Source organism: Asterias amurensis, chromosome 17 (genome assembly GCF_032118995.1).
Source record: "Asterias amurensis chromosome 17, ASM3211899v1".
NCBI lineage: Eukaryota > Metazoa > Echinodermata > Asteroidea > Forcipulatida > Asteriidae > Asterias > Asterias amurensis.
This window is the reverse complement of record NC_092664.1, coordinates 12,792,225-12,819,202: the sequence shown is the minus strand read 5'-3', so window position 1 is coordinate 12,819,202 and position 26,978 is coordinate 12,792,225. Positions and strand designations below refer to the sequence as shown.

Here is a 26,978-nt window from a genome sequence, read left to right as displayed (position 1 = left end):
ACTAATTCATTATAATTCACGTAGTAAACTCTTCAGGTAAGCTATTCTGACATGTTGTTATAAGGTGATTGACCGCATGGAATCCGAAGGGAATCCGAAGGGAATCTTCGGGCATGAAAGTGATCGATCACAAAAAAAACTCAAATTGATTCTTTTGGCATCAATTTTATTTTGTCTTTGATAGAATTGGCAACGTCTCAATTGCGTTACGCTAAATAAAAAGAATCTTCAATCATGAGATTGTGAGAAACCCTTGGACGTGGGGCCATAGCAACCGTGAATGGCTTTGTTATACCAAAAAAATGTCGCAGAGCGGTCACAAACAGCTGGCCTACTTCCATTCGATCAAAATATAAAGGTATTAAGGTTATGTCCTGAAATCACATTATTCAATGTTTTACATGTTAACTTGCTATCAATAATTCTAAAACAAAACCAACTTTTTGTTGGATGATGTTTAATCAGACACTTTCACAAGAAAAACCAGTTGTTCCAACAAAGTAAAAAGTTAGCCATGAAAAATGACTGATCTCTAGAGGACAATGGTTAACGAAAGATATTGAGCTCCTTTTCCCTTTTTCTGTTGTCGATTTTGATGAGGCCGATAGTTTCCTTGACCAAATCTTTTTTAGGGGCAGGGTAGGTGGGAGTAACGAATGATTCAACAGAAAGATGAACGACACCATCAACCGATAACCTATAGCGCCCTCTGTTGGAATATATGTATAAGTTTATTGAGAGTGGGACAGAAATTGTGGGGAAGGGGCAGAATTTCCTGACACATTGGCTTTTCAAAGCCACCACCTGTTCAAAAAGGCAATGTTAGTGCAGTGTCATCTCTCTTTAATGATCATTATAGTAGCCAGCAGTCTTGATAATTGAAACACTGTTGGTAATTGTCAAAGACCACATATTATGCACAAAAAACCTGTGAAAATTTGAGCTTGATTGGTCGTCGAAGTTGCGAGATAACTATGAAAGAAAAAACACCCTTGTCACACGAACACCCTTGTGTGCTTTCTTCTGCTTGATTTCGAGACCTCAAATTCTAAACTTGAGGTCTCGAAATCAAATTCGTGGAAAGTTACTTCTTTCTCTAAAACTACGTCACTTCTTCAGAGGGAGCCGTTTCTCACAATGTTTTATACTACCAACCTCTCCCCATTACTCATTACCGAGTGAGGTTTTTTTGCTGATAATTATTTTGAGTAATTACCAATAGTGTCCATCTGCCTTTAAAATAAAAATTGCTAATAAAACAAAACTGCACATGAGTCAATTTGTGCGGGCCTCTTGTTTGAAGAATACTTAACGTTGAATTGCATTGCCATAGTGAGCATGTTTTCTGTAAAGAGTTTTGTGCTATTTGGGTACTAATTACTTTATAACTGACTTATACAAGTCTCAGAATAAAAGTAGATATATATTAACAATATTTTTTTGATTCAGAAACTATATAGACAATTCTTTTTTCTAGTCTTTGTGAACTCACCGGTTATTTTAAGTCCTGCATCCAGTCTGTACTCATTACCATTTTAGTTCAGACTACGTTTCAAGCCAATTATGACTTCCATTAAAATAATAACAATTTACAAGAGTTTATAAATCACAGTTTTCCAATTGTTGAAATGCGTTTAATTTGGCCAATTAATGCAATGTTTTTTTATATATTTTTTTTATAGATACATCTCATAATTATGACTAACTTGTACCAAGTCAAAATTATAATTATATTTTTAATGTCTCCATCTCAAAGCTTCAGTGACAATGCGATTAACATCTGAACAAACATTACTGAAATGTTCTACCTAGCCTATCCACTATGCTATTACCAATTATGTCAGGGCCCAATTTTATAGAGCTTAAGCTAAAACAAAGTGAAATCAGATTACCGGCCAAGACTTTACTCAATTGTTATGCTAAGTAAACAACAGCTAAATACCAGTCACAAGCAATGTATGGAATTTTGGCCAGTAACATGTGTAAAAATAATACGGAAGATATTTTCGTGCTGAAGCACATTTTGTGCTTGGAACAGCTCTATGAAATTGGGCCCCGTTTATCCGGACATGGTCTCTTTTTACACGCGGCAGATAATCAAAAACTACAATTTCTGGAACAGCACTATTATGTATTTGACTACCAAATGATGGGAAATTTTGCATACTGCATTCTAACTAGATATAAAATCAATACGAGCTGTTGCCAATAATCGCAATAATGAACAATAACCACATCGTGGAAGCCAATTTGGCCTTCACATAGTATCTGTTCCGAATGCATTATGTAATTTGTACATCAACTGCATGTATAAGATTATAAGTACAATTTAAAGGGAGGGTACAGGTTTGGTAATTGTCAAAGACCAGTCTTCTCACTTGGTGTGTATCCCATCATAACCATAAAATAACAAGCCTGTGGAAATTTGGACTCAATTGGTCATCGAAGTTGCGACAAAATGATGAAAGAAAAACACACTTCTAGCTAGTTCTAGCTAGAAGTCTTTTATTATTTTAGTATTATTATTTTAGTGAGAGGGAGTCGTTTCCCACAATGTTTTATATTATCAACAGCTCTCCAATGTTACCAAGTCAGTTTTTATGTTAATATTTGTTTTGAGTAATCACCAAACGTTACCTTCCCTTTAAAGGCAATGGACACTATTGGTAGTTGCTCAAAAATAATTACCATCATAAAACCTTACTTGGTAACGAGCAGTGGAGCTGTTGATTGTATACAATTATTATTGTGAGAAACGGCTCCCTCTGAAGTAACGCAGTTGTTGAGAGAGAAGTAATTTCTCTCTAAAATATTTGAATTTGATTTCGAGACCTCGAAATCTGATTCTGAGGTCTCGAAATCAAGCATCCTTGAAAGTACACAACTTGTTCAACAAGGGTGTTCTTTCTTTAACTATTCTCTCGCAACTTTGACGACCAATCAAGCTCAAATTTTCACAGGTTTGTTATTTTATGCATATGTAAGGATACACCAAGTGAGAAGTCTTTGTCTTTATCAACTACCAATAGTGTCCAATGTCTTTAACCCTCGTTGTTTACAGGTAATATATGCCTTTAGTATGCCTTCAGAGTAGAGAGAGAGAGACGTTTCCCACAATGTGTTATACTTTATCAGCAGCTCTCCATTGCCCGTTACCAAGTAAGTTTTTAGGCTAACCATTATTTTGAGTATAACCAACAATGTCCATGCCTTTTAATGCTCTAATTGATGAGAAAAACATACATGTCTGACAGGATACATAAAAAGAAATGTATGATTTAAAAACATCAGGAAAACAATTAGAGACTTATAAAAAAAAAAAAAAACAAACAGAAACCTAGGGATTGCCCAAAGGCGAACCAAATCACTATCCAACAGACGCATTCCTTTACGTATATAGTTATGACATAAAACAAGGGGAAAATTTTAGAAACAAAATCATTTGAAGTGAAATGTTTCATTTGAAGTGAATATCTTATACATGATCATCAGCTGCAGTACATCTTACCAAAGTCCCCTCGATTGACTCGGCGAAAGTAAAAGTCAAACCCTATTACCTTCATCCCCAAGTGTAAGCAGGGCCCAATTTCATAGAGCTGCTAAGCACAACAATTTGCTAAGCATGAAATTTCTTCACAGATAAAAAGGATTACCGGCCAAATTTCCATTTGTTGCACAGTGCTTGTTACTGGTATTCAGCTTTTTTTTGCTTATCCTGAAAATCACATGAAAATTTGGTTGTTAAACCTGTTTATATCAAGGAAGACATTTCATGCTAAGCAAATTTTTGTGCTTAGCAGCTCTATGAAATTGGGCCCTGGACAGTTCTTGCAGAGAAAAAGTCTCTGAAATTCCATAAGCAAGACCTATAGTTCCCAAAGAACACAAACACACAGTGAAGCAGATTATAAAAATCGAATATACATTGATACCTCGCGATGCAATGCCTCAGATAACATGCAGCTGTAGGCCTATAGGTTTATGGGCATTGGTGAGGTTTGAATGGTTTACGGTACCAGTTTGTGTCTACTCGCCAGGTATATTTGGTCTCTTTAAAGAACTATCTTGCTTTATATTCTATTACTGGAGAATAAAGATTTAGAATTCAGGAGACCTCTCATTTCTGAAAAATACTACCTTGGCGGAGGTAGAAAATCGGCTGAGACATATATTAACTTCATCGGACAGACGATGACTAGAGCAAGCTAGTCAAAACTTTGAGACCAATAAGGAACTCACTCCGTGATAGTGAAGTTTAGAACAAGAAGTCCACTTGAACCACCAAAGCTTCAGTAGTACATGTAGTCCCATCTGATTTCCCTACCTTCTACCCCGGTAGTAGTTAAAAAGCAGGACAGCTCTTTTCAGAACTCATAAGTCTCCCGAATTCTGTAAAATCTACTTCACTGTAGTAGATTATAAAGCATTACCAAAATCTACTTGGCAAGTAGATATACAAATGGCGTTACCGCAAACAAATAATATAATACCGGTACCTAAGGTTTTCACTGCATTTTAAAGGAACTGCACACGTTTGATAATTACTCAAAATGTATATTAGCATAAGAATTTACTTGTTAACGACCAAAGGCGAGTTGTTGATAGTATAAAACATTGTGAGAAACGTCTCTCTAGTTTTTGAGAAAGAGGAGTTTCTCACTAAAATAATAAAAGACTTTTATTCCCATCTGAAAGCACACTAATTTGTACAACAAGAGTGTTTTTTCTTTCGTCAGTTTCTTCAATAACCAATTGAGCCCAAATTTTCACTGGCTGTATGTTTGGATACAACAAGTGAGAAGAGTGGTCTTTGACAATTACCAATAGTGTCCAGTGTCTTTAAGACAGATGTGAAGTCCTGCTACTTAGGTTTCTTCTTCTTGAGATGGCTGATAATATTCGTCTTCTGTGTTGGACTGTAACTCAGCATTGATAACATGACACTCAGATTGATATCTGACTGCTTGTCTGTCAGGTAATAGTACACAGCGCTCTTCAAGATCTCCACCTGCAAGAAATATCAATATCAATAATTGATATCATCAATAATTGATATCATCATTACACAGCACTCTTCAATATCTCTTCCTATTAAATGTCAATATTAATAATTGATACCATCGACACCTGCACCAATATCAATGCCAACGTAAGTAATTCATCGATTGTACACATTTTTGCTTTCAACATAATGATTATATAAACATCAATACCGCATCATTATCAAATATTTTCATCTCCTGCATGTTGCCAATGTCGATATCATAATCATTATCACATGCATCAATATTTGGATCAGCACGAAAAGTAAACAATAACAACAAATACATCATTCTCTTCACAACAACAATCGGACAAGATCAGGAAGGTTGACCAATTATTGAAAACCCATATAATTTCCATGGTCATCAACTACAGTAAAACTAAAATATTTTACCAAGCAAAATCTCTCCCACATAAAATTCCTTAAGGTTGGGACCACATAAAATTCCTTAAAGTTGGGACCACAATGGTCCTAAAAGTTAGAATACGCGCAGGGCTTGCAGAGTCCATAGCCAGCAAGCTCGGTGGTCTAGTGGACATATTCAATAACTCTATTGAATGGCAAAGGTCGTTGGTTCGAATCCCACCAAAGTACAAGTAATATGCCTAAAAACACAGCAGTGAATGGATTAAATCAAAAATCTTGTTGAATAACCTAAAAGATTAACTTGTTTTGGTTTTACCCATATACACCTATGTGTGTTAATTAGCACTGTATACTCAATATTTCCCGAGCTGCCATGAGCTTGAATGGATCAATATAATGTAACATTTGATCAGAGGAGATTTGTATCATTGTTTAGGACACGTCCAGATGGTCTTTTGTTTGTGGTATGTAGCCACAGGCATTTCTCAAATTTGTTTAAAGGGAATGCATCGTTTTCTAACACTCTTAAAATGAATTACAAACAAAACATTTGAATCTGTGAAAAACAGTTCATGCATAAGTCATTTCTCAAATTTCAGAGGGTTTCTGTGATGTTGAACTTGAATGCCGCAGCCTTTAAACAATGCTTTACCGTCATTGCTATGTCCTTCAGATGTGACATTAAGCCGTAGGCCTCGTGTATAAGGATTTGCAGTGCATGTAAAAGAACCCACAAAACTTATGGCGGAAGATAGGAGTTAACATTCTGGTTCACATAGCAAGCACCATTGTTTACAAGTTTTCCCGGGGTTGAGAGCTACAGTGATGAGGCTCATCACTTATTAGACATATTCATAAGCATAAATGAATGAAGGTTGTAGAATACAGTAGCAAGACAGGTTCTCAGAAGAACAAATCTAGATAGATAGTACACACCAGGGCCCAATTTCATAAAGCTGCTGAGCACAACAATTTGCTTAGCATGAAATTTCTTTTTTGATAAAAACATGATTACCAACCAAATTTCCATGTAATTATCAGGATAACCAAACAACAGCTGAATACCAGTAACAAGCAATATGCAGCAAATGGAAATTTGGTTTGTAACTCTGTTTTTATTACAGAAGAAATTTCATGCTAAGCAAATTTTCGTGCTTAGCAGCTCTATGAAATTGAGCCCTGGTGTTACAGTGAACTAAATATACATTGATACCTCACCATGCAATGTATCAAACCCCATAATACCTCATCTTATGACTCTGTTTTTATTACAGAAGAAATGTTTTTATTACAGAAGAAATTTCATGCTAAACAAATTTTCGTGCTTAGCAGCTCTATGAAATTGAGCCCTGGTGTTACAGTGAACTAAATATACATTGATACCTCACCATGCAATGTATCAAACCCCATAATACCTCATCTTATGACTCTGTTTTTATTACAGAAGAAATGTTTTTATTACAGAAGAAATTTCATGCTAAGCAAATTTTCGTGCTTAGCAGCTCTATGAAATTGAGCCCTGGTGTTACAGTGAACTAAATATACATTGATACCTCACCATGCAATGTATCAAACCCCATAATACCTCATCTTATGATGAATCTGAATGTTGATCCCAGGTCCTATATTCACCCGTTTCCCCATTTGCGGAACGGCATGGCTGAGCGGTTAAGAGCACTGGATTCAAGCTCTGGTGTTTGATCAGCAGAGTGTGGGTCCGAGTCTCGGTCATGACACTTGACACCACGTAAAATTTGGGAGGTAGTGCTTTTCTACCAGCCAGGCTTCTGATGGATGATATCAAAGCCTACATCTGTATGGACTGTAAAAGGGGTTACCCTATTTCAGTCCTAGGAGTAGGTGGCATTGACCTATGGATGTAGCTCACACCTTGAAGTGACCTTCAGGCCTTGTGTGTCTGGCAACTTGCATAAAATTAAAATAAAAATTACCTGAGCAGCAGAGTCTGTATCCAGCAGAGGACTCCTGTGGTAGACATCCTCACGGAACGTCTGTCTGAGTTTCTCCAATTCTTGTTCTTTCTTCTCAAGACTCCTAACCAGATGGCGAGTTGGAGCATCTTTATTCGGAGCAGTAGCAATGGCTGAACACATCAGATCTTCCTCTTGGTCGATCAGCTGGGCTTCACGCCCCTGAAATGGGTACCAGGAAAACAATTAACATATGGACATTTGCATAGGAGATAAAGAATATTAATTTGGGTTTTAGCCATACACCAATGTGTGCCAGCACTGTATATTTAGTACTTTCCAAAGCTCTGTGAACATACATTGTATCACAGGCATATTTCTCAGGTGGGATTCGAACCCTCGACCTTTGTAATTCTAGAGCAAGACCACTGAGATTGCCCGGTAGCTAGAGGCAGTTTAAATTCTATTTTAAAGGGGGGGGGGATGGGTGACTTTTTGCTCGCCATTTATTTGTGAATTTTTCGATCTCATGGGGGGATTGGGCAAAAAAGGAGTCCCCCCTAAAAACTTGGTTTGTTAGAGAGTGAGGGACTGTAAACCTTGCACTGTATGAACAGTTTCAGACTGAAAATGTAGGCGTACAGTAATTGCTGTATACGTTTATTCCTCTAAAAAAAAAATACTTTCAACAGAAAACATAGACGGCGCCAATGATCAGTTTGTTTTTGTCTAATTGTGTTTGTTGGCATTTTTACATCGTGGGGAAAGAGCAGCTGCCTGTAGATCAATGTCACTGCCTTTGGCTGTACTATATGTGGCATGGTGCATCTTTGTCTAATAGGCACTGGATACTATTGGTAATTACTCAAAATAATTGTTAGCATAAAAACACACTTGGTAACAAGCAACATAGAGCTGTTGATAGTATAAAACATTCTGAGAAATGACTGCCTCTGAAGTAAGAGGTCATTTAAGACAAGGCCGGAAGCCTTTTATTATGCATCTTAAAAGCACACAAAGTTGTGCAACAAAGGTTTTTTTTCTCTTTCATTCCTCTCATGCAACTTTCATGACCAATTTAGTCAGTCACTGCTCTAATTGGTTCTCCTGAAAAAAGACCTGGAGTGTGTTTTGACCCCTAACCAAAGCCCAACCAACTCAAAAAGTCGGTTACCGGTTGGTTTGAACAGCATCGTCACTGCGCTCAACCGACCACGCGAAAACGCTCAACCGATGACCAATGTTTCTGGTTGGGGTTGCCAAAACGCACTCCAGTGGTTGGAGTTTATAATTGAAATGAAAGTAAGATTGAACGGAATTTCGTTCCCACCTTCTGATACATATCCAGGTATCTCTGTTGATGAACCGCTTCTTTATCCTCCAATTCTTTCTTCATGTCTTCGATTTGTTGCTTGAGAGAGGCCGAAGTGCATTCCTCGCTTTCAAGTAATTTTTGTCTCTCATTTATTGTGCGTTCTCTCTGCACAATATCCTGCTCCAATGACTGTTACATAAAGTATAGTTTGCGTTAAATGAAACAAAGAGATTTTTTTTACCGTAAAAAAAATATATGAAAACAAAATTTAATGACATAATTAAAAACATAAAAGAGATCAAATGGAGATGGGCAGGCCCGTAGGTCAAGGGTCCAAGACAAAAGGCCTAATTTCATAAAGCTGTTAAGCAGAAAATACTGCTCAAACTTCTCTGCTAAGCACAAAATGAGTGAGGCACCAGTCACAACAACGTAAACTCAATGGAATGTTAACTGGTAACCTGTTTTTGCTGAGCAAAATATTCCTGTGCTTAGCAGGTTATTGTGCTTAAGAGCTTAATGAAATTGGGCCCAGGCGTATAAACTAAAGCCTCGATGATGATGAAGAAGATCGATATGGTACCGTACTCACCTTAATTTGATCGAGAAGAAGCTCAATTTCTTCATTTTTCTGGTTCCGTAACTTTTCCAAGTCTCTCTCCTTCTCTTCCTCAAAGTGCTGAATCCGCTCAGTCTGCTCTTGTATAACCTTTTGCAATTTCAAGATATGAGAGTTCGATTCACGTAACTGTCTGTCTTTCTGTTGAAGGGGCGTCAGGTACTTGTCAGCTGATAAGGGGGGCTGTGGGCATTGGTGAGGCGCTGGATAAGGTTGTGTTGAGTCGGAGTGATTCGCTTGCTGGGTCTTCAAGCGATTTGCTGATGACGGTGGTGGGGTCTTCTTTGCAGGGCCAGATAAACCAAAGAGATGATGCGACTCGGCAAACCCTTGCCTTGCTGCGGCGGAGCCCTGAGCAGTGGAAGCTGCAGAAGCCTTGTTGTTGATCAACTGTTCTTTACTTTTGAAATCACTGATTGGAGTCGCACCTTTGCTGGACGCCACCTCTGTCAAATCCCTTTCCGAGTTTTCATCGCTGCTTGCTGTGCTTTGACTGAGAGATCTTCTGATCTTCGTCGTTTTACCCTGAGCAGGTTCAGGCTTATGATTGTTGGCAGCTACCTCTAGATTGACCTGGCGTTTAAATCCAAATTTCTGTGCTAGGGGTAGGGCTGGGTCGGACCTGGTGCGATTTCGGAGCTGTGATGATTTGGTCTCTGGTGGTTTGCTTGCGTGGTTTGTGATCTGCTTGGTCTTGGCCTGTCCGCCGTCAGCCTTGACTGATTGTGTTAAATCATCTTGTTTTGCAACATCCAATGGATCGTCTCTGTTATGATTTTCATCCATATCTGGGATTGTGAAAGGAGCATCATAAACTTGTTTTACTCTCTATAAAGCTACAATAAATGGAGTCGTTTTTAACAATGTTTCCTAACATTAATCTCTCCCCAGTGCTCTTTATCACATAAGTTAATTTGTTGAGCAATTAGCAAAGATTGCCCTCCCTTTAATTGTTAATGCAAACACCTGATATGTTTCTATGTAAATAAATTGTAGATACCCGCGCCTTATCTAAAATATTATGCACAGCTATCAACACACGCAATCCATGCACAGTTTATAACCTCACCAAAACCTATTAACGATTATTGTTAGCAATATTTATGTATTCCTAGTGAATCTTTTATTTACTCTTTAGTCTGAAGAGGTTTGATTGTATTTCATTGTTATGCTAAAGGAAATGACATCTGTTTATGCATCGACTACTGTAAAGTCAATATAATACAGATGGTGAACCTTGTCGCATAAAAGCTGTAAGTCAATGGTTGCATAATAGTATAATGAGACATAGTAACCGCGAACCTCTCTTAGTGCTAATGAGACTAATTGAGACTTGGGTAAATTTGTTTTATCGATTTGTTGATTAATAAATTTTTTTTTTTATATATATTTTTTTTTTTTTTTTTTGGGGGGGGTTTACTTTGAAATAAAAAACTGTTTTAGATTATTCATTTAATGTACGAGTCATTTGCTGTCGTCTATTGCAGTCATCCAATTTCTATAAATATTTGGGACTTACAAATAAAGTGAGAGAGTGGAATAAGCAAACTGCTTACCAACCAAAATGATTGTATATATGATACTAAAATTTTACAAACACGATTTTGTTTGTGAAGGCCCCTAATGGCCCAAGATGCATGGTAATACAGCTTCAGTTAATCTATATCGAAGTCTATAAAAACATAGATTTGTAAAACAAAGTTGTTGAAGTCTAACACAGAGTTCGAGATTAATTTGCGTCCATACTACTCATAAAAAGGACCTATTTAGTACAATAAAATTATAGTTTGACCCTTGCAGGTTCTTTCTCAAATGCTAAAACAAATGACAACACAACACAACTCATGAAACAAGTCAATTTTGAAACCTTGCATGGTGAGGTTTTGAGCATCAAGTCCCAATTTCATAGAGCTGCTTTTAAAAGCGCAAAAAGTAGCTTAACTCTATAACAAATTTGTGCTTACCAGAATATGGTTTCCAGCCTAACTACTGATTCACATGTACAATTTGTCACCGTTATGCTGCTAATTTCTGCTTCCCAGAAAATTGTTAAGAACTATTTTGTGCTTAAGCAGCTCTGTAAGATTGGGCCCTTTTTTAACAATGTTCGGGTTCTGAGATGAACCAGTAGTTGACAACACACATAGACAATAATTGATATCTTCAAAGGGAAGGTACACTTTTGGTAATTACTCAAAACAAATATTGACTTAAAAACTGACTTTAACAAGCATTGGAGAGCTGTTGATGGTATAAAACATTGTGAGAAACGGCTCCCTCTGAAGTAGCATAGATTTTGAGAAAGAGGTAATTTCTCACTAAAATAATAAAAGACTTCTATAGCCAGAAGTCTTTTATTCCTATCTGAAAGCACACAAATTCGTCCAACAAGGGTGTTTTTTCTCTCATCGTTTTGTGGCAACTTCGATGACCAATTTAGCTCGAATTTCCACAGGATTATACTTTATGCTCATGTTGGGATACACCAAGTGACAACACTGGTCTTTGACAATTACCAACCTGTATTCAGTTTCTGGTTGTCCATAGCAGGTTCACCGTCCTCAGGGTTTCTCTCTAGCTGGTGTTTGGTCAATGAGTCTCCATTCTCTTGGCTCTCCACTAGGACTCCTCCCCCATTAGGTAAAGACACTTTGGTATCTTCCATAAATGTGGTCGCTCTCTGTTCTCTGTTTTAGGGAAGATTGGTACATAAAAAACTGGCAAAATATACATGATATAGGCCTTTGTGTTAATTTTTCTTCTTAAAATTCATCAAAATAACAAACTTGGGAAATTAAAGGCACTGGACATGTTTGGTGATTGTCAAAGACCAGTATTCTAACTTGGTGTAGGGCTCATCCCAACATGTGCACTAACATAATGAATCTGTAAAAATGCGGACTCACTTGGACATTGAAGTTGCAAGAGAAAAAGGAAAGCAAAAACAACCTTGTTGTACAAAAAGTGTGCGCTTTCAAATGCCTAATAAAAGGCTTCAGGCATGAATGAAGTCTTTTAATATTTTAGTGAGAAATTATCTCTTTTTCTATATGCTAACAATTATGTTTCAGTAAATACTAATAGTGTCCAGTGCCTATAATAATTATAGATGTTAAAGCCATTGGACCCTTTCGGTACAGAAAAAAAAAAAAAGTTCACAGATCTACAAATAATTTACAGGGTTTACAGAAGGTAATGGTGAAAGACTTCTCTTGAAATATTAGTCCATGAAATGCTTTACTTTTTGAGAAAACGGTAAAACAATATAAATTCTCGTTAACGAGAATTACGGAGTTGTTATAAACACATGTCATGACACGACGAAACGCGCGAAAACAGGAGTGGGTTTTCCCGTTATTTTCTCCCGACTCCGATGTCCGATTGAGCCTAAATTTCCACAGGATTGTTATTTTATATATAAGTTGTGATACACGAAGTGTGGGACTTGGACAATACTGTTTACCGAAAGTGTATAATGGCTTTAATTTTATGTTTGTTAAAATACATGAAATAACAAACCTGCAAAATATTGGGTTCAAACCATTGTGTGAGTCGGGAGGAAACGGTGAAAACATATGCTGTCAAATATTGTTAGTTGTAACAACCGAAATAAGCAGATTTTGTTTGTTTGTACACAGTAAACGAACGAAATTACTCGAACATGACTTAATTTCAGAGGGAAATGGGTCACAGAAAAATTGTTCTGGTTCAGTTCATGATTCTCTATGAAGCACATTAGTACAATTTTTAAATTTCATTTTGTATTTCTAAATGTTTTTTGGGGTATTTACTGTTTAAAAACCTTTTTTTCTTAAACTCTGTATTTTAAACACAATTCAGCCTTTGGCAACGGTGTTTGAATTTTTTTAATAAACCAATAAAAATAACAGTAAACAACACCCACAAATGTACAGGTGCACAGTGTAAACTTCAAAATCAATAAGCTTTCAGATTGAAATGAAACAATGATATTTTTATATTAATTTTGTTTTTACCCTTACACCGATGTGTGTTAGCACTGTATACTCAGTACTTTCCCGAGTCCTGTGAAAACAACACACAGGCATAGCACCCTAGTAACCATGAGACAAGTGATTTTGTTCACAGGACATGTGAAAGTACTGAGTATACAGTACTCACACACATCGGTGTAAGGGTGAAAACCAAAATTAATATTATTTATCCCGATGCAAATTTAACATCTATGCTATTTTTATCCTAAATTATTTACCTTTTTATGATCCACGCAACAAGCTGTAGAGGTCTACATCTAAAAAGGTCCACAGTAAAAAGAGATGGCAGCAGTTTGCACACATCCCGTTATGAGAATTTGCAGTAACTGTACCACCATCTGGGTGTATAGACATTCATTATAACAATGCCACCGGCAAACTAGACACCGTCGTCCAATCACAACAGATTTGCATCCCTGATATTAGTCCTGTAATATTAGTGTTTATTTTGTACAATGCACAAACATATCTATTTGTAATGTAGTAGACAGCACTCGTAAGTTGTTATGTTGGGTGAGTGTGGTCATGACCCAAGTAAGATTTGTAGAGCTGTAACATCAGAGGGTGTATGATCCAGAGCTCTGTGAATGATGTGTGGGATTGCCTATAATTGCCTATGAAGGGAGGTGGAACCAGGCCCGACAAAAATTCATGAAAATAAAAAAGAAAAAAAAAGACAGCCCATTTAATATTTTAAAACAATGGTTAGCAAAGAGGAGTAAATGGCTCGAAATGGGCCTTCACTTTCAAAACAATTCTTTTAAGTTTCCAATTTTTTTTGATATTCGCTGCCACCCCCTAATTTATATGGGATTTTCCTGGTTACAGCCCCGGTGGAATGGATCATAGGGGTATAGTGCTGGATATGGGGCATGGGGGGGGGGGGGGGGGGGTTTCCCAGTTGCTAGCCTGTAGGCCAGTTAATGGCAAGTTGAATTTTTTAGTGACCTTTCACAAGTTGTTGGCAGTAATTGACCATAGAAAGTTACTATTTTTATCCTAGTATGATCAAAAAACAAACAGTCAGGACTAGGGGGAAAACAAACCACCAGCCAGTGCATAATTATGAAAATAAAAATTGAGTTTAATCTCCATATAATTTAACAAACGTACAAAACGTTTAATATTAATTGACCATGTGCAACCGATTATAATAAATGAGCTAGTTTAGCCAGGGTTGAGAGTTGATGTCTGTGAAAATACCTGAAAATGGCTTGCGGGCTTGAGTCTCACCTAGGGCCTGGGTCTCAACTAGGGATCAGCGTCAAGCTAGCACCGGATTCAGCACCGGATTTAGTGTTGCCCTTATTTTGGTTGTAACAGCCAGTCGGCTATTGTATGTTTTTAAAAAGGTTTTCAGATACAGTTTTAGGCCTGAAGACGGTATAACAAGGAAGCAAACAGGCCTAAAACTGTATCTGAAAACCTTTTTAAAAACATACAATAGCCGACTGGCTGTTACAACCAAAATAAGGGCAACACTGAATCCGGTGCTGAATCCAGTGCTAGCTTGACGCTGCCCAACTAGGGCCTGGGTCTCAGCTAGGGCCTGCTGGGTCTCACCTAGACCCTGGACCTCACAGGGCCCAATTCCATTAAGCTACATGTAGTAAGCAGAAAATCCTACTTGACAAATTTCTTTGCTAAGCAAAAACTGAGTTGGGCAGTCACAACAAAGTAAACTTTATGTAACTTTGCCTGGTAACCTGTTTCAGTAAGCAATACTTTTGTGTGCTTAGCAAGTTGTTTGTGCCTACAGGTTTTGTGAAACTGGGCCCAAATGTTTACAGGTTTTACAGACTCTGTGCGTCAACAGAAATACAACACCTTGTTTACGACACCATGTGGACCATTTCTCTCTCCCTCCCCCTTAAAGGGCAGGTATAGACGATGTGACCTATGTTAACATTCAAACCGCCCTCTGTTGACAAAACACTGTATACGTCATGTTTCCTTTGGTAAAAAGATGGGAAGTCATGCTGTGCATACACTTTCTAGCTGGCTGCCAAAACACAAAGGTTTTGCCCAGCGGTAAACGTGCGAATCATGTTATGGTTTTCGAGTGATGTCAGAGGTCACATTGTCTTTACCTTTGGTTATTACTCTAAAAGTTTATGATCTTGTAAACTTTACTTTCATAGCTCAATCCTTTGCTGTTTTGTTTATCTTTCTTTCTTTGCTTGTTCTTGTTTTATTCACTGTTCAGCGCTTTGATCTGTGTTAAAGGCGCTATATAAATACCTTTATCATTATTATTATTATTATAGTTTACCCTGCCTTTTATACTGAAAGAGATTCTGAATTTTAAGAATTTAAACATAATATTAAACAAAATATTTTTACCCTAAACAAAGATTGTACCCTTCTTCACCTCTACCCAAAACACCTCACGTATACCATGTAAAATGAAGAAAAATAAACAAAAAAACTTTTTATTTTACCCTAACCAGCTTTATCATGTTCTTGTTCTCATCTTTGCACACCATCGAGCCAAACCCAACTACCAAGGCAGTGCTTTAGAAGCATCTACAATCCCGGCCATATCTCGTCGGACCCCCTTCCCCCTTTCAATGTTGGTTCTGATTGCACGGTCTTCTGCGTTCTTGTCAACATTTAGTGGGGGGACGGGGGAGAGAGTGCTGCTTGTCAGGGGGAAGTGGACATGGAGTGGTTTTATGTAACATTGGGAATGGGTGGCCCAAGCAGTTTGGCCAAGATTGTAGCAACAGAGTCAAGCGTTCTTCTGAAGACGATCAGAGCATACTGATCGAAAAGTTGAGTTGTCAACCACCGGTTCTACTGCAAACCTTACATGAGGTTCATTCTTATTTTTGTTCTTTTCTGACTATTAGAGTAAAATCATTGGAACTTTGTAACCTTCAAAAAAGGCAATTCAAGTAAACCTTAATAAGACATGTTAAATTTGCATCGGGGATAAAGAATATTAATTTGTTTTTTTACCCATACACCGATGTGTGTTAGCACTGTGTTCTCAGATTCGTGGGTTCGAATCCCACCCAAGTAACATGCCTGTGATATTCTTTCACAGGACTCGGGAAAGTACTGAGTATACAGTGCTAACTCACATCGGTGTATGGGTAAAAAAAAAGTAAAACCTTATTATTATTATTAAACAAGACTTAAAGGCACTGGACACTTTATTTGATAATTACTCAAAATAATTGTTAGCATTATTTAAAACAAAAACTTAATTGGTAACCAGCAATGGAGAGCTGTTGACAGTATAGAACATTGTGAGAAACGGCTCCCTCTGAAGCAACGTAGTCTTTGAGAAAGAGTTAAATTATCACTCAATATTTAAAGACTACAGGGCCTGAAGCTTTTTTAAAACATCTGAAAGCACATTTTTCTTTCATTAATCTCTTGCAGCTTCGATGACCAATTGATTCCAAATTTTCACAGATTTGTTATTTTATGGATATACAGTATGAGATACACCAAGTGAGAATACTGGTCTATGACAACTACCAAAGGTGTCCAATGCCTCTAAGAAAAATACTCAAAAATTTACTTTCAAAGCAAAAGCATTTGTATTACAAAGAAGGCAAGTTTTTTCTCACGTCCATTCCAGAGTTCATACACTTTCAAGTTTATTGTCCTCCTTCTTCTCCTTATTTTGATGATCAACTTTGTCCTTGTCTGATTTGGTGGCATTTCTGGTTGTCTTGGTTACCGAGAAAACAGAATAGGCACTGACTCCGAGGAACACACTGAAAGAGACAGAAAATTATTTAAACTACACATGTAAAAACGTATTTTCATGACATTGTTTTACCCTTTTCTCAAAAACTACAGCACCTCAGCTAGTATTATTTTAAGACAAGCTTTCTGCTGTCATTGTCTTCAAACGGTGTAAGTTTAATGTCAATCTGTGAACATTGTGTTTTGTGTTATAAAAAGTAACCAGATCTTTTAATGGGTTTTTGTACCTTTTGTTGTTTTTGGCCATGACATTATTAAAAACTGTAAGGTGTCAAAGTTAAACAAATAAATATACAACAATGAGTTTGTTTTCACAGCAAAGACAAACAATCCTTGAGTCCCAATGCAAATTCCTTTTTTAAAGACACCTTGCACAACGATACGTGCCTATCCTGTCTGCCATTTTGGCAAAGAAAATGTAAACATTGACCTTTCCATTGTTGATAAACAAAGTGAGCCGGTTGGAATGGCCGGCTGAATGTTAGCAAAACAATCGTTAACAAAAAATTATGACAACATTTTCTTTAAATATTCATAGAATAGAAATATCTCCTATGATTTGCTGATTTGTTTCCATTTCCCACAAATTCAACATATTTGTGTATACTTGAGTAACCTTTCTACAAACTGTGGCCATCTGTTTTTGATTGGCATTCATGGCTTTCCATAGTATTCCAACCTCAGATTGCAAAGACTTGGGCTGAGACATTCCCACATTGCAATAGAAAGGTTTTAAGGAACTGATCACCAAAATGGCAGGAATGGTAGACACGCATTGTGCAGAGGGGCGCTCTGCATCTGCTTGGGGTCAAGAGGTTACTCTTACCTTAGAGCCATATCACCAGTTGCTTGTCCCTCAAATACAACCAAGGATGCTAACACTAAGGCTGTTTTGGCATTGGCTACTGCTAGTCTGGTAAGCAGTGACTTGTCTGGTGTCTGCCTCACACTGATACCTGTCAGATTCATCCCTGCACCAAGAACACCACTGTGGAAAAGAAAAGACCATCTTTACTATTTTTTCATTTGACACCCCCCCCCAAATTGATTTCTATGCCCGCTCTGATTTGAAATAATGAAGTTATGAGGTTAATAATTACCAGAGTAAATGGCTACATTTTAAAAGCTTTTATTTGATCATCTCAATGATTTAAAAACTATTTTTCAAGTTAGGCCAAGTAAAAAAGAATACTAGTTAATCGTCCGGGTTTTTCCAAAAAAGAGGAGGATGAGGGCCTTTAAATTTTCTATTTCTAAATTTCTTTCAAAGGTGGCCGCCAATCATTTTCATTCAAACTGGCCAACATTTCTTTAGTTTAAAGTCACCACTTACTATGTAATTAAAGGTCTTACAAGATTATTAAGTTAACCTGGAAATACACAGAAAAGATTTTGTCTTTTTTACAAAAAAAAAGTAAAATAAAAAATAGGGAAAAAAAGGGATGCGGCCTCAAAAAAGGATGAGGGAGGGGACGATCATTTGGTATCTTTTATTTATTTGGCCTTACATAAAGACAATTAATTTGTGTTTACAATCATGTCAGATTATCTTTAAAAAATTACCAATCTGAAGAATATAGGACAAAGGAAATATGGTAAAGTATCTTACGAAAGGACACAGGGAGGGTCAACCCCCACTCTGCTGTTCAGAAACACATGAGCTTGAGTTTGGCGCTCTTAACCGCTCTTAACCAAAACTTTAAGAGATTAGTACTTACCTAAGTAAACAACCGATGTAAAATTCCATCAGATACCAATGAGGGAAGTCCCTTGCAAGCATAAGGTCACCTGATGACATAAAAAGAAAGGGTGACATTGGTTTTAAAAACAATGAGATAATCAAATGAAAGCTTTACAAATGTAGCCTATAACCCTGGTAATTTTTAACCTCATAGAGGACATTTGTGTGTGCAATTGTTTTGTTAAAAACAAATAACAACTGCATTTCTATAGCGTCTAACACCTCTAAGGGCTCAGAGGAACAAACGAATAATTATGTATACAATGAATTAAACAGAAATGTTTTGAGAAGAGTCTTGAAACTTGAGATCATGGTGGCTTGTTTGATGTGTAGAGGGAGATTGTTCCATAAGTGAGGTGCAGCAAACTGATAACTACGTTGATCATACGCTTTGGTGGCAACATTAGGGATAACGAGGGTGTCTTTGTTAGCAGAACGGAGGTTTCTAGTAGGAGTGTATGGAGTGAGTAGATCTTTCAGGTAAGTTAGTCCAATTCCACGAATGCATTGAAATGTTTGGAGGAGAATTTTGAAGATGATGCGAGAATGAATAGGAAGCCAATGGAGAGATTGCAAAGCTGGAGTAATTGAATCACGTTTCCTTAACTGGGTGATGAGAGGAGCCCCTGAGTTTTGTTATTCATAGTATTATATGCAACGGAATGCAACCACAGTTTTATGATATCTAAAACAAATACAGTAACAAATTAAAACATCCCTAATCTATCTTATATTTTGCAGCCAGATGATTTAAAAGACAAAAATTGTAATTCTTGATAGATCAGTTCCATGCTTCTCTTCAATGAACATGATGAACCCAAGACTCATCACTCCTTGGGCGACAGGTCTTTTTCTTCAGCTGCGCCACGCATGTGGAACTCTAGATCTTGTCTTTGTACCACAAAATTCAAATCTCTTCTTAAAACTAATCTTACGTCACAGGTTTTCAAGGACTGATTTTGTTGCGTCTGTAAATCTGTAAAGGTGCCTTGAACACCCATCAGGGTGGATATGATCATTACATGTCTTTAAAGGCACTGGACACTATTGGTAATTGTCAAAGACCAGTCTTCTCACTTGGTGTATCTCAACATATGCACAAAATAACTAACCTGTGAAAATTTGAACTCAATTGGTCATCGAAGTTGCAAGATAATAATGGAAGAAAAACACACTTGTCACACGAAGTTGTGTGCTTTCAGATGCTTGATTTTGGGACCTCAAAATCTAATTGTGAGGTCTCAAAATCAAATTCGTGGAAAATCACTTCTTTCTCGAAAACTATGTTACTTCAGGGGAGCCGTTTCTCATAAAGTTTTAGACTATCAACAGCTCTCCATTGCTTGTTACCAAGTAAGTTATTGTGCTAACAATTATTTTGATTAATTACCAATGTGTCCACTGCCTTTAATATTATGATTTATTATTGCCACAAAAATCTTTACTCTCTCACCTAAAATGACACTTGCAGGAAAGAGAGCAATGACACTGAAGAAATAGCAATACAAGAGCTTCTCCACGTCACTGAAATAACAAGAGAAGTAATAAATAATAATTATAATGACATATTGATAGAGTCCCCCATGCGAGGGCCTTATTGGTAATTGGACACTATAGGTAGTTACTCAAAATAATTATTAGCCTAAAACCTTTCTTGGTGACGAGTAATGGGGAGAGGTTGATGGTATAAAACATTGTAAGAAACAGCTCCCTCTGAAGTGCCATAGTAGTTTTCGAGAAAGAGATAATTTTCCACGAATTTGATTTCGAGACCTCAGATTTAGAACTTGAGGTCTCGAAATCAACCATCTAAATGCACACAACTTCGTGTGACAAGGGTGTTTTTTTTCTTTCATTATTATCACGCAAGTTCGATGACCGATTGAGCTCAAATTTTCACAGGTTTGTTATTTTATGCATGTTGAGATACACCAACTGTGAAGGCTAGTCTTTTACAATTACCAATAGTGTCCACTGTCTTTAAGGCACTTCACAGATACAAACAGAAGCAAAAGCTTAAAGGTTCTGAAGCCGATTTCACGAAACGCTAGGATTAATCCTATCTCGAGTTAGGACGAGTAACTCGTCCTAACTTAGGATTAATCTTAAGGTCTACATGCTACAGTGCGGGGTTGGGACTCGTTGTAAAAGTCCTAAGATTAATCTTAAGTTAGGAAGAGTTTGATGAAATCGATGGCTGGGTACTTTTTTTCTAACACAAAACACAATGTACACAGATTTACACCAAACTTAAACAGTTTGAAGATAATGATAGTAGAAAGCTTCCCTGAAAATATTACTTGCTGAGGTGGTGTAGGTTTTGATACATGAGTAAAACAATGTCACAAAACAAAAATTTTGTCTCAGTTTTAGCATGTAAAAACGTATTAACCAGTTATGGTAACCAATAGACTTTTACATGCTCAAATTATTTACGTCTCACTGAGACGAAAATTCTTTTTTAAGTACTTGCAAATGGTAAGCCAAAATAAAAGTCACGATCCATAGCACAATGTAATGGTCTTCAAGGTGATATGACGCAATATGCTGCCAATCCAACCTGGAACACCGTGATGAACCCCCTTCTCTGTTCGATGAGTGCACTGCATGGTTCCTTTTACTTGCGTTGCACAACACCCAGGACCAATGGCTTTACATCTAATAAAAAGAAATTGTCTGACCTGAGGTTGATGGCTGGTCCTCGGACAGTTGAGTATATAGAATAAAAACTTGAAGATAAGACGTGAATCATCATCCAATAGTGTCCCTCTTCATCTCGCTGCATCAATAAATAAAAACAAAATGGTTCCATTTATTAAAGCCATTGGACACTTTCTGAACAGAACAAAAAATAAAAGTTCACAGATTTACAAATAACTTACAGGATTTACAGAAGATAATGATGGTGAAAGACTTCCCTTGAAATATTATTCCATGAAATGCTTTACATTTTGAGAAAACATTAAAACATTTTTTAAATTCTCGATATCGAGAATAACGGATTTATTTTAAACACAATGTCATGACATGGTGAAACGTGCGGAAACAAGGGTGGGTTTTCCCGTTATATTCTACCGACTCCGATGACCGATTGAACCTAAATTTTCACAGGTTTGTTATTTTATATATAAGTTGTGATACTCGAAGTGTGGGCCTTTGGACAATACTGTTTACTGATGTTGTGCGATTGCTTTAAATCTAGTTCTGAAGTCAAGGATTCTAAACAAAATGAACTTTGAGCATCGACTATTTAAAGGCACTGGAAACATTTGGTAATTGTCAAAGACCAGTTTTCTCACTTTGTGTATCCAAACATAGTTCATAAAATACAAATCTGTGAAAATTTTGACTCAATTGGTCATCAAAGTTGAAGAGAACAATGAATGAAAAAACACCCTTTGTGCACAAATTGTTGTGCCTTCAGATTCCTAAAAAAGGCTTCAGGCCTGTGTCTTAAATATTTGAGTCTGAAATTACCTCTTTCTCAAAAACTAAGTTACTTCAGAAAACTGTATCTCACAGTGTTTCTAACAAAAACATTTTTTTTTGTTCCTTTACATTTTTACTGGGTATTTTCAAATTTACATTTATTGTTTCATTAATGTAGTCTTAGAGGGGTTTTTTTCTTGTAAATTTTCATGCAATTTGACCGTTCAGATACATTGTGATAATCTTAATAAATTATACCAAATATAACAACAAAATAAAATATTTGATGAACGATGTAATCATACCTGTGGATCAGTTATCCAAGTCAATATTGCAGCCACCACCACTGTCACCAAACTGTGCAATACAAATCAAAAGATTAAAAGAAGTTTTTAATCTGGACTCCCAAGGCTGCTCAAGCTCAAAAAATACCTAAGTACTAACAAATTTATGCTGACCAGAATTGGGTTACCAGCCAAGTTACCATGTCACTCACATATGCCATCTGGGACTGGTAACCTGCTAAGCAAAAAATCATTAAGCAATGTTTTCTGCTTAAGCAGGACTATGAAATTGGGCCCTGATCTTAAGCCTGGTACATACTTCCTGCAAATGCGAATGCGATACGAATGTTGATGCCACAAATTCGCAACAAATAATTTGCAGTGCCAGTTCATTTCTGCTCAACTTACTTCATTTGCGAATATCACTTCGAAAGGAGGGTTGTGACGTCAAATTCACATCAAATTCGCTTCGCATTCGCATTCGCAGGAGGTATGAACCGGGCTTTAGTCATCAAGTTATGCCAAGTGCCCCCCCCCCCTCCCTCTGGGAAAAAGTCTTAGCTACACTACTGCTCTGAAGATAAAAGCTGTGAGCAAAGGACCTTCTAATAGTCTACCAACTCTAGGTTTGTTACATGGAGCCATTCCAACAGCTTTATACAACGTAAGCTGCATCTCTTTGGAACTCCTTGCTGGTGCACGCTTACCCCCATCCTACAATCTAGACTGTTTTAAGAGGAATATCAATTCCTACCTTCAGCTTCCCCGAGTTATTTTCATCTTAAATATTATCGTCTTGTAACCTCTTACCAAGAGTGGCTTTTAGTTTTGTTTTACATTAAATAAAAACGGGGACAAAAACAATCAACAAAAGAAACCATTCAGTAAAGACTATAGCTCCTTCACCCTCAATACAACTTGTTTTACTCCTCACTTGGAATGGCTATGTAACAAATTAAAACACATTATTTTAAACATCATTTGGATAATTACCTGGCTTTGTTACTAAACGTTGTTGAGTGATTCTTCAAGAAGTTATCTGTTAAATACGCAGGAATCTCGACAATATTTTGGATTGCAACAAATACCGGCACAGCCTGGGGTCATAGGAAAAGAACAAAATACAGATGACTCTCGTTATAACAAGATTGTTGGGACTGGCTAAACTACCTCTTTACAAGCAGACAGCCAAACAAAGATACACAAAGTAGAAATGAGATTGGGGACTTCAGAATGTGCTCTTTAAAGCATCTTTTTAAAGGAGCCACCGTCTGTTAAAGACACTTGACACTATTGGTAATTGTCAAAGACCACTCTTCTCACTTGGTGTATCTTAACATAATTACGCACAAAATACCTAAATTTTGAACTCAATTTGTTGTCGAAGTTGCGAGATAACAATGGAAGAAAAAACACCAATGTCACACAAAGTTGTGTGCGTTCAGATGCTTGATTTAGGGACCTCAAAATTAGGGACCTCAAAATCTAATTTTGAGGTCTAGAAAACGAATTCAAATATTCAAGTAGAAAATTGCTTCCTTCTTGAAAACTATGTTACTTCAGAGGAAGCCGTTTCTCATAATGTTTTATACTATCATCAGCTCTCCATTGCTTGTTACCAAGTAAGTTTTTATTATAAAAATTATTTTGAGTAATTACAAAGTGTCCAATGCCTTTGTAATGAACTATTTAAAAGTTCAAGTAAATGTTGAGCCTATAATTTTTTTCAGATCCTTGGTGTACCTACCAGTTTGGAAAGTGCCTTTGACCCAGAATAAATGCTTAAAACAAAGAACATCATTGCAGGTAACCATGGCAATACAGATGATCTATAAAATTGAAAAATAAAAAATAACAAAATTAATACGATCAAAAATCTAATGCCTGAGTGAAATTTCAGGCAGTTTTGTTTTTAAGTGAATCAAGTAAACCAATGCCGAAGTAGAATTAGAATGTAACACCAATACCCTTTATCCCCCTGCTGCTAAAATATAAGGTTCGAACTGCCTCTAGCTACTAGGCAATCTCGGTGAGCCAGTCTAGTTTGTAAGACACTTCTCTAGAATTACAAAGGTCCTGGGTTCAAATTCCACCCCAGTAATATGCCTGTGATTTATTTTTTACAGAGATTGGAAAGTACCGAGCATACATTGCTAACACACATTATTGATGTCTATGGGTTAAACTAGACCCAGTAACTGGGCGCTTTTTTCCTTTTTTCAAAATTTTGACATTCTCGTTTGACCGAGTAGTAGGGCTGAACCAAAAATGAATAAAAACTTAGGCTGATCATTCACAAAATGTACAGATGTTACAAACACAAATTACTGATTGACTAATTGATTGCTTCAGAACTAACCTGTCATAAGATATCTTGTAGTAGCCCTGACTTGCCAATCCATACAGTACAACAGCACCTACCGCAGTCTGCCATTCTTGAAATAATGTTGGGTACGTGAAGTGCAGAACTGACAAGACGTACTGAAATAATTTTATTACAAAATTGTTAAATTACAGAATTTGCATTTTGGTAAGAAGGCATTTGATGCAACTTGTGGCCATGGTTTCCCGGCACATTTGCGGATAAGGGGACCGCCGTCAAGGGTACATAGGGCTTGACTAGGTAGGAGTCGAATACTCCTAGAACTATGGGGTTCATTCTGCTATCGTCTCTGAAGACAATAGCGGAATGAACCTCATAGTTTTAGGAGTAGGAGTTGAAATACTCCTACTTCTACTACAGCTATTGATCTATGAGACCGTTCGTTCTGCTATCGATGCTGGATTTGGTAGTGGAATGAACAGTGGTAGTTCTTGGATACTCCTAGAACTGTGACTAGTGACTATAATAATAATAGTGGAAATTTAGGAGGTTCGTTCCGCTATCTTACGAACGAGACGATAGCGGAACAAACCACCTGTGTTCTGACTAGGACTGTAGGAGTAGTTCTTGGACTAGAACTCGTACGAGTAATTCAAACTCACAACATTCCCTTGTGATTGCAACTGATAAGTGCATGGACAGCTAAATAAAATGTAAAATTACATTAACCCTTTGCATGCTATCGGCGACCACAGTCGCCGAGCAGCTTTATTCCCTGCGCGCTGTCGGCGACTCCAGCCGCCAGCAGTACTGCAAGTAAATAGATGAGGAATTCTGGGAAACTATTGACCCCTGCCCTGACCCTCCTCCAGCTGCATGTATCTAGCTGTACGTATGCAACGATATTTCATCTTGAAAAAACGATCTTTTGTCCCAAATTTTCTCACAATTTACGATCAAAAAGCTTTACGCTAAGACAAAATGCGGACACAATGGACGTCCATGCGGCATTCCTGGAAAATTTTCAGGACTCAGACTCCGGAGAATCATACTTTGAAGAGCTTTTTTGAGAGATTCTGATATGTTGAGAATGCTGTATGTGTACTGTGTACGTGTACTGTGTATGTGTCAACGATAACGATGTACATGAACACGGTGATGGTCGGATGGCAGCAGCGATGGGTCTGGATCGGACGATGGCCCCGATAAAAATCGACAGCAACTAGGCTTGGCGGCCAGGATAGATTAGTGGTAATGAAAGAAGCGTATCTCGGTTATTCTTTATCCAAAAAACATCATGTTTACTGCATTGGATGGGGAATAAAATACTGAGTATAAAACTTATTTTTGCAATTTAGCCCAAAACACTTTCTTCACAGAGTAAAGGTCTTGAGGAAAAATGTATGTGCATTTTAGTAGCGCCACACAGGAAATTCAGCACCAGGGGAATACTGTGTGTACAGCCTCGTAGCGTGCTAAGGGTTAACTGTAAAAAAGCACAGTGTTTACTGTTACTGCTGGTGATAGTGAAAGATTATCATACCAAAACAACTGCTGCCTACAAAATAAGTACAACATTAAACCTTACAGAGGTAGAATTATCATAAGCAATTAAATTCATATTGTCCCCTGATCACCTAAAATACTAACGACCCCAGCATGCAGTAACTGGGTATACCAGTTTTCACCCAAACCCACCCAACCCACAAGCAGCATGCCAAGTTTAGTTCTATCTCATCTCGACATTCATTTATTTAGTGCAAACTTCAACACTTCACGTTCACAACAAGATGGCCCTTATTCGCGTTGTTTAATATTTACCTTGTTCGTGAGGTTTGTGGCTACAAAAAGCACACAGTAGCTGACAACCAGGGTCCATCCAGAAGCCATGAAAACTCCATGGAAAACACAAAGTGTTGGTCACAAAAACGTGGACATTCAGTCAGTCACCATAACTGCATAAAATCACCTTCCTTCCCGTCAACATTACACAGCGCCCTCTCTAGGGCGGGGAGAGTAAAGGGTTGGGCGGGGCCCGGGGGGGGGGGTTGAGATGTGACTTTTGCACTACTGGAGTCTGTTGTCCCATGGAGGAATAAATTCCTCCATGGTTGTCCATAATAAAAATGGTGTCATAATGTTGTGACATTTGTATACAAATGGAAGGTAAACAAATAACTAGGGGTTTTG

The 26,978-nt window shown here is 37.4% G+C and overlaps 2 protein-coding genes and 1 long non-coding RNA gene across 4 annotated transcripts; 1 reads left to right on the top strand and 2 right to left on the bottom strand.

The window, feature by feature from the left end:
* On the top strand, nt 1-4,300 carry LOC139949797 (uncharacterized). The gene is made up of 2 exons (XR_011787578.1): nt 1-3,061; nt 3,099-4,300. It is a non-coding gene; the product is annotated as an uncharacterized lncRNA (long non-coding RNA).
* Nucleotides 3,055-16,976, bottom strand: LOC139949795 (uncharacterized). Of its 2 annotated transcripts, none has more exons than XM_071948339.1 (6): nt 16,870-16,976; nt 11,796-11,962; nt 9,249-10,063; nt 8,672-8,845; nt 7,363-7,563; nt 3,055-5,008 (listed from the first exon to the last, which is right to left on the bottom strand). In XM_071948339.1, exons 2-6 carry the CDS (start codon nt 11,938-11,940, stop codon nt 4,862-4,864), a joined length of 1,482 nt encoding a protein of 493 aa, XP_071804440.1. In that variant the 5' UTR covers nt 11,941-11,962; nt 16,870-16,976; the 3' UTR covers nt 3,055-4,861. The 2 variants fall into 2 exon arrangements, with proteins under 2 accessions (XP_071804440.1, XP_071804439.1); XM_071948338.1 differs by lacking the exon at nt 16,870-16,976 and adding an exon at nt 13,507-13,860.
* Nucleotides 15,718-26,735, bottom strand: LOC139949796 (UDP-N-acetylglucosamine transporter TMEM241-like). The gene is made up of 10 exons (XM_071948340.1): nt 26,610-26,735; nt 24,825-24,946; nt 24,213-24,294; nt 23,459-23,562; nt 22,487-22,538; nt 21,434-21,531; nt 20,206-20,276; nt 18,730-18,799; nt 17,838-17,999; nt 15,718-17,019 (listed from the first exon to the last, which is right to left on the bottom strand). Exons 1-10 carry the CDS (start codon nt 26,676-26,678, stop codon nt 16,884-16,886), a joined length of 966 nt encoding a protein of 321 aa, XP_071804441.1. The 5' UTR covers nt 26,679-26,735; the 3' UTR covers nt 15,718-16,883.
* Between the last annotated feature and the right edge of the window lie 243 nt (nt 26,736-26,978).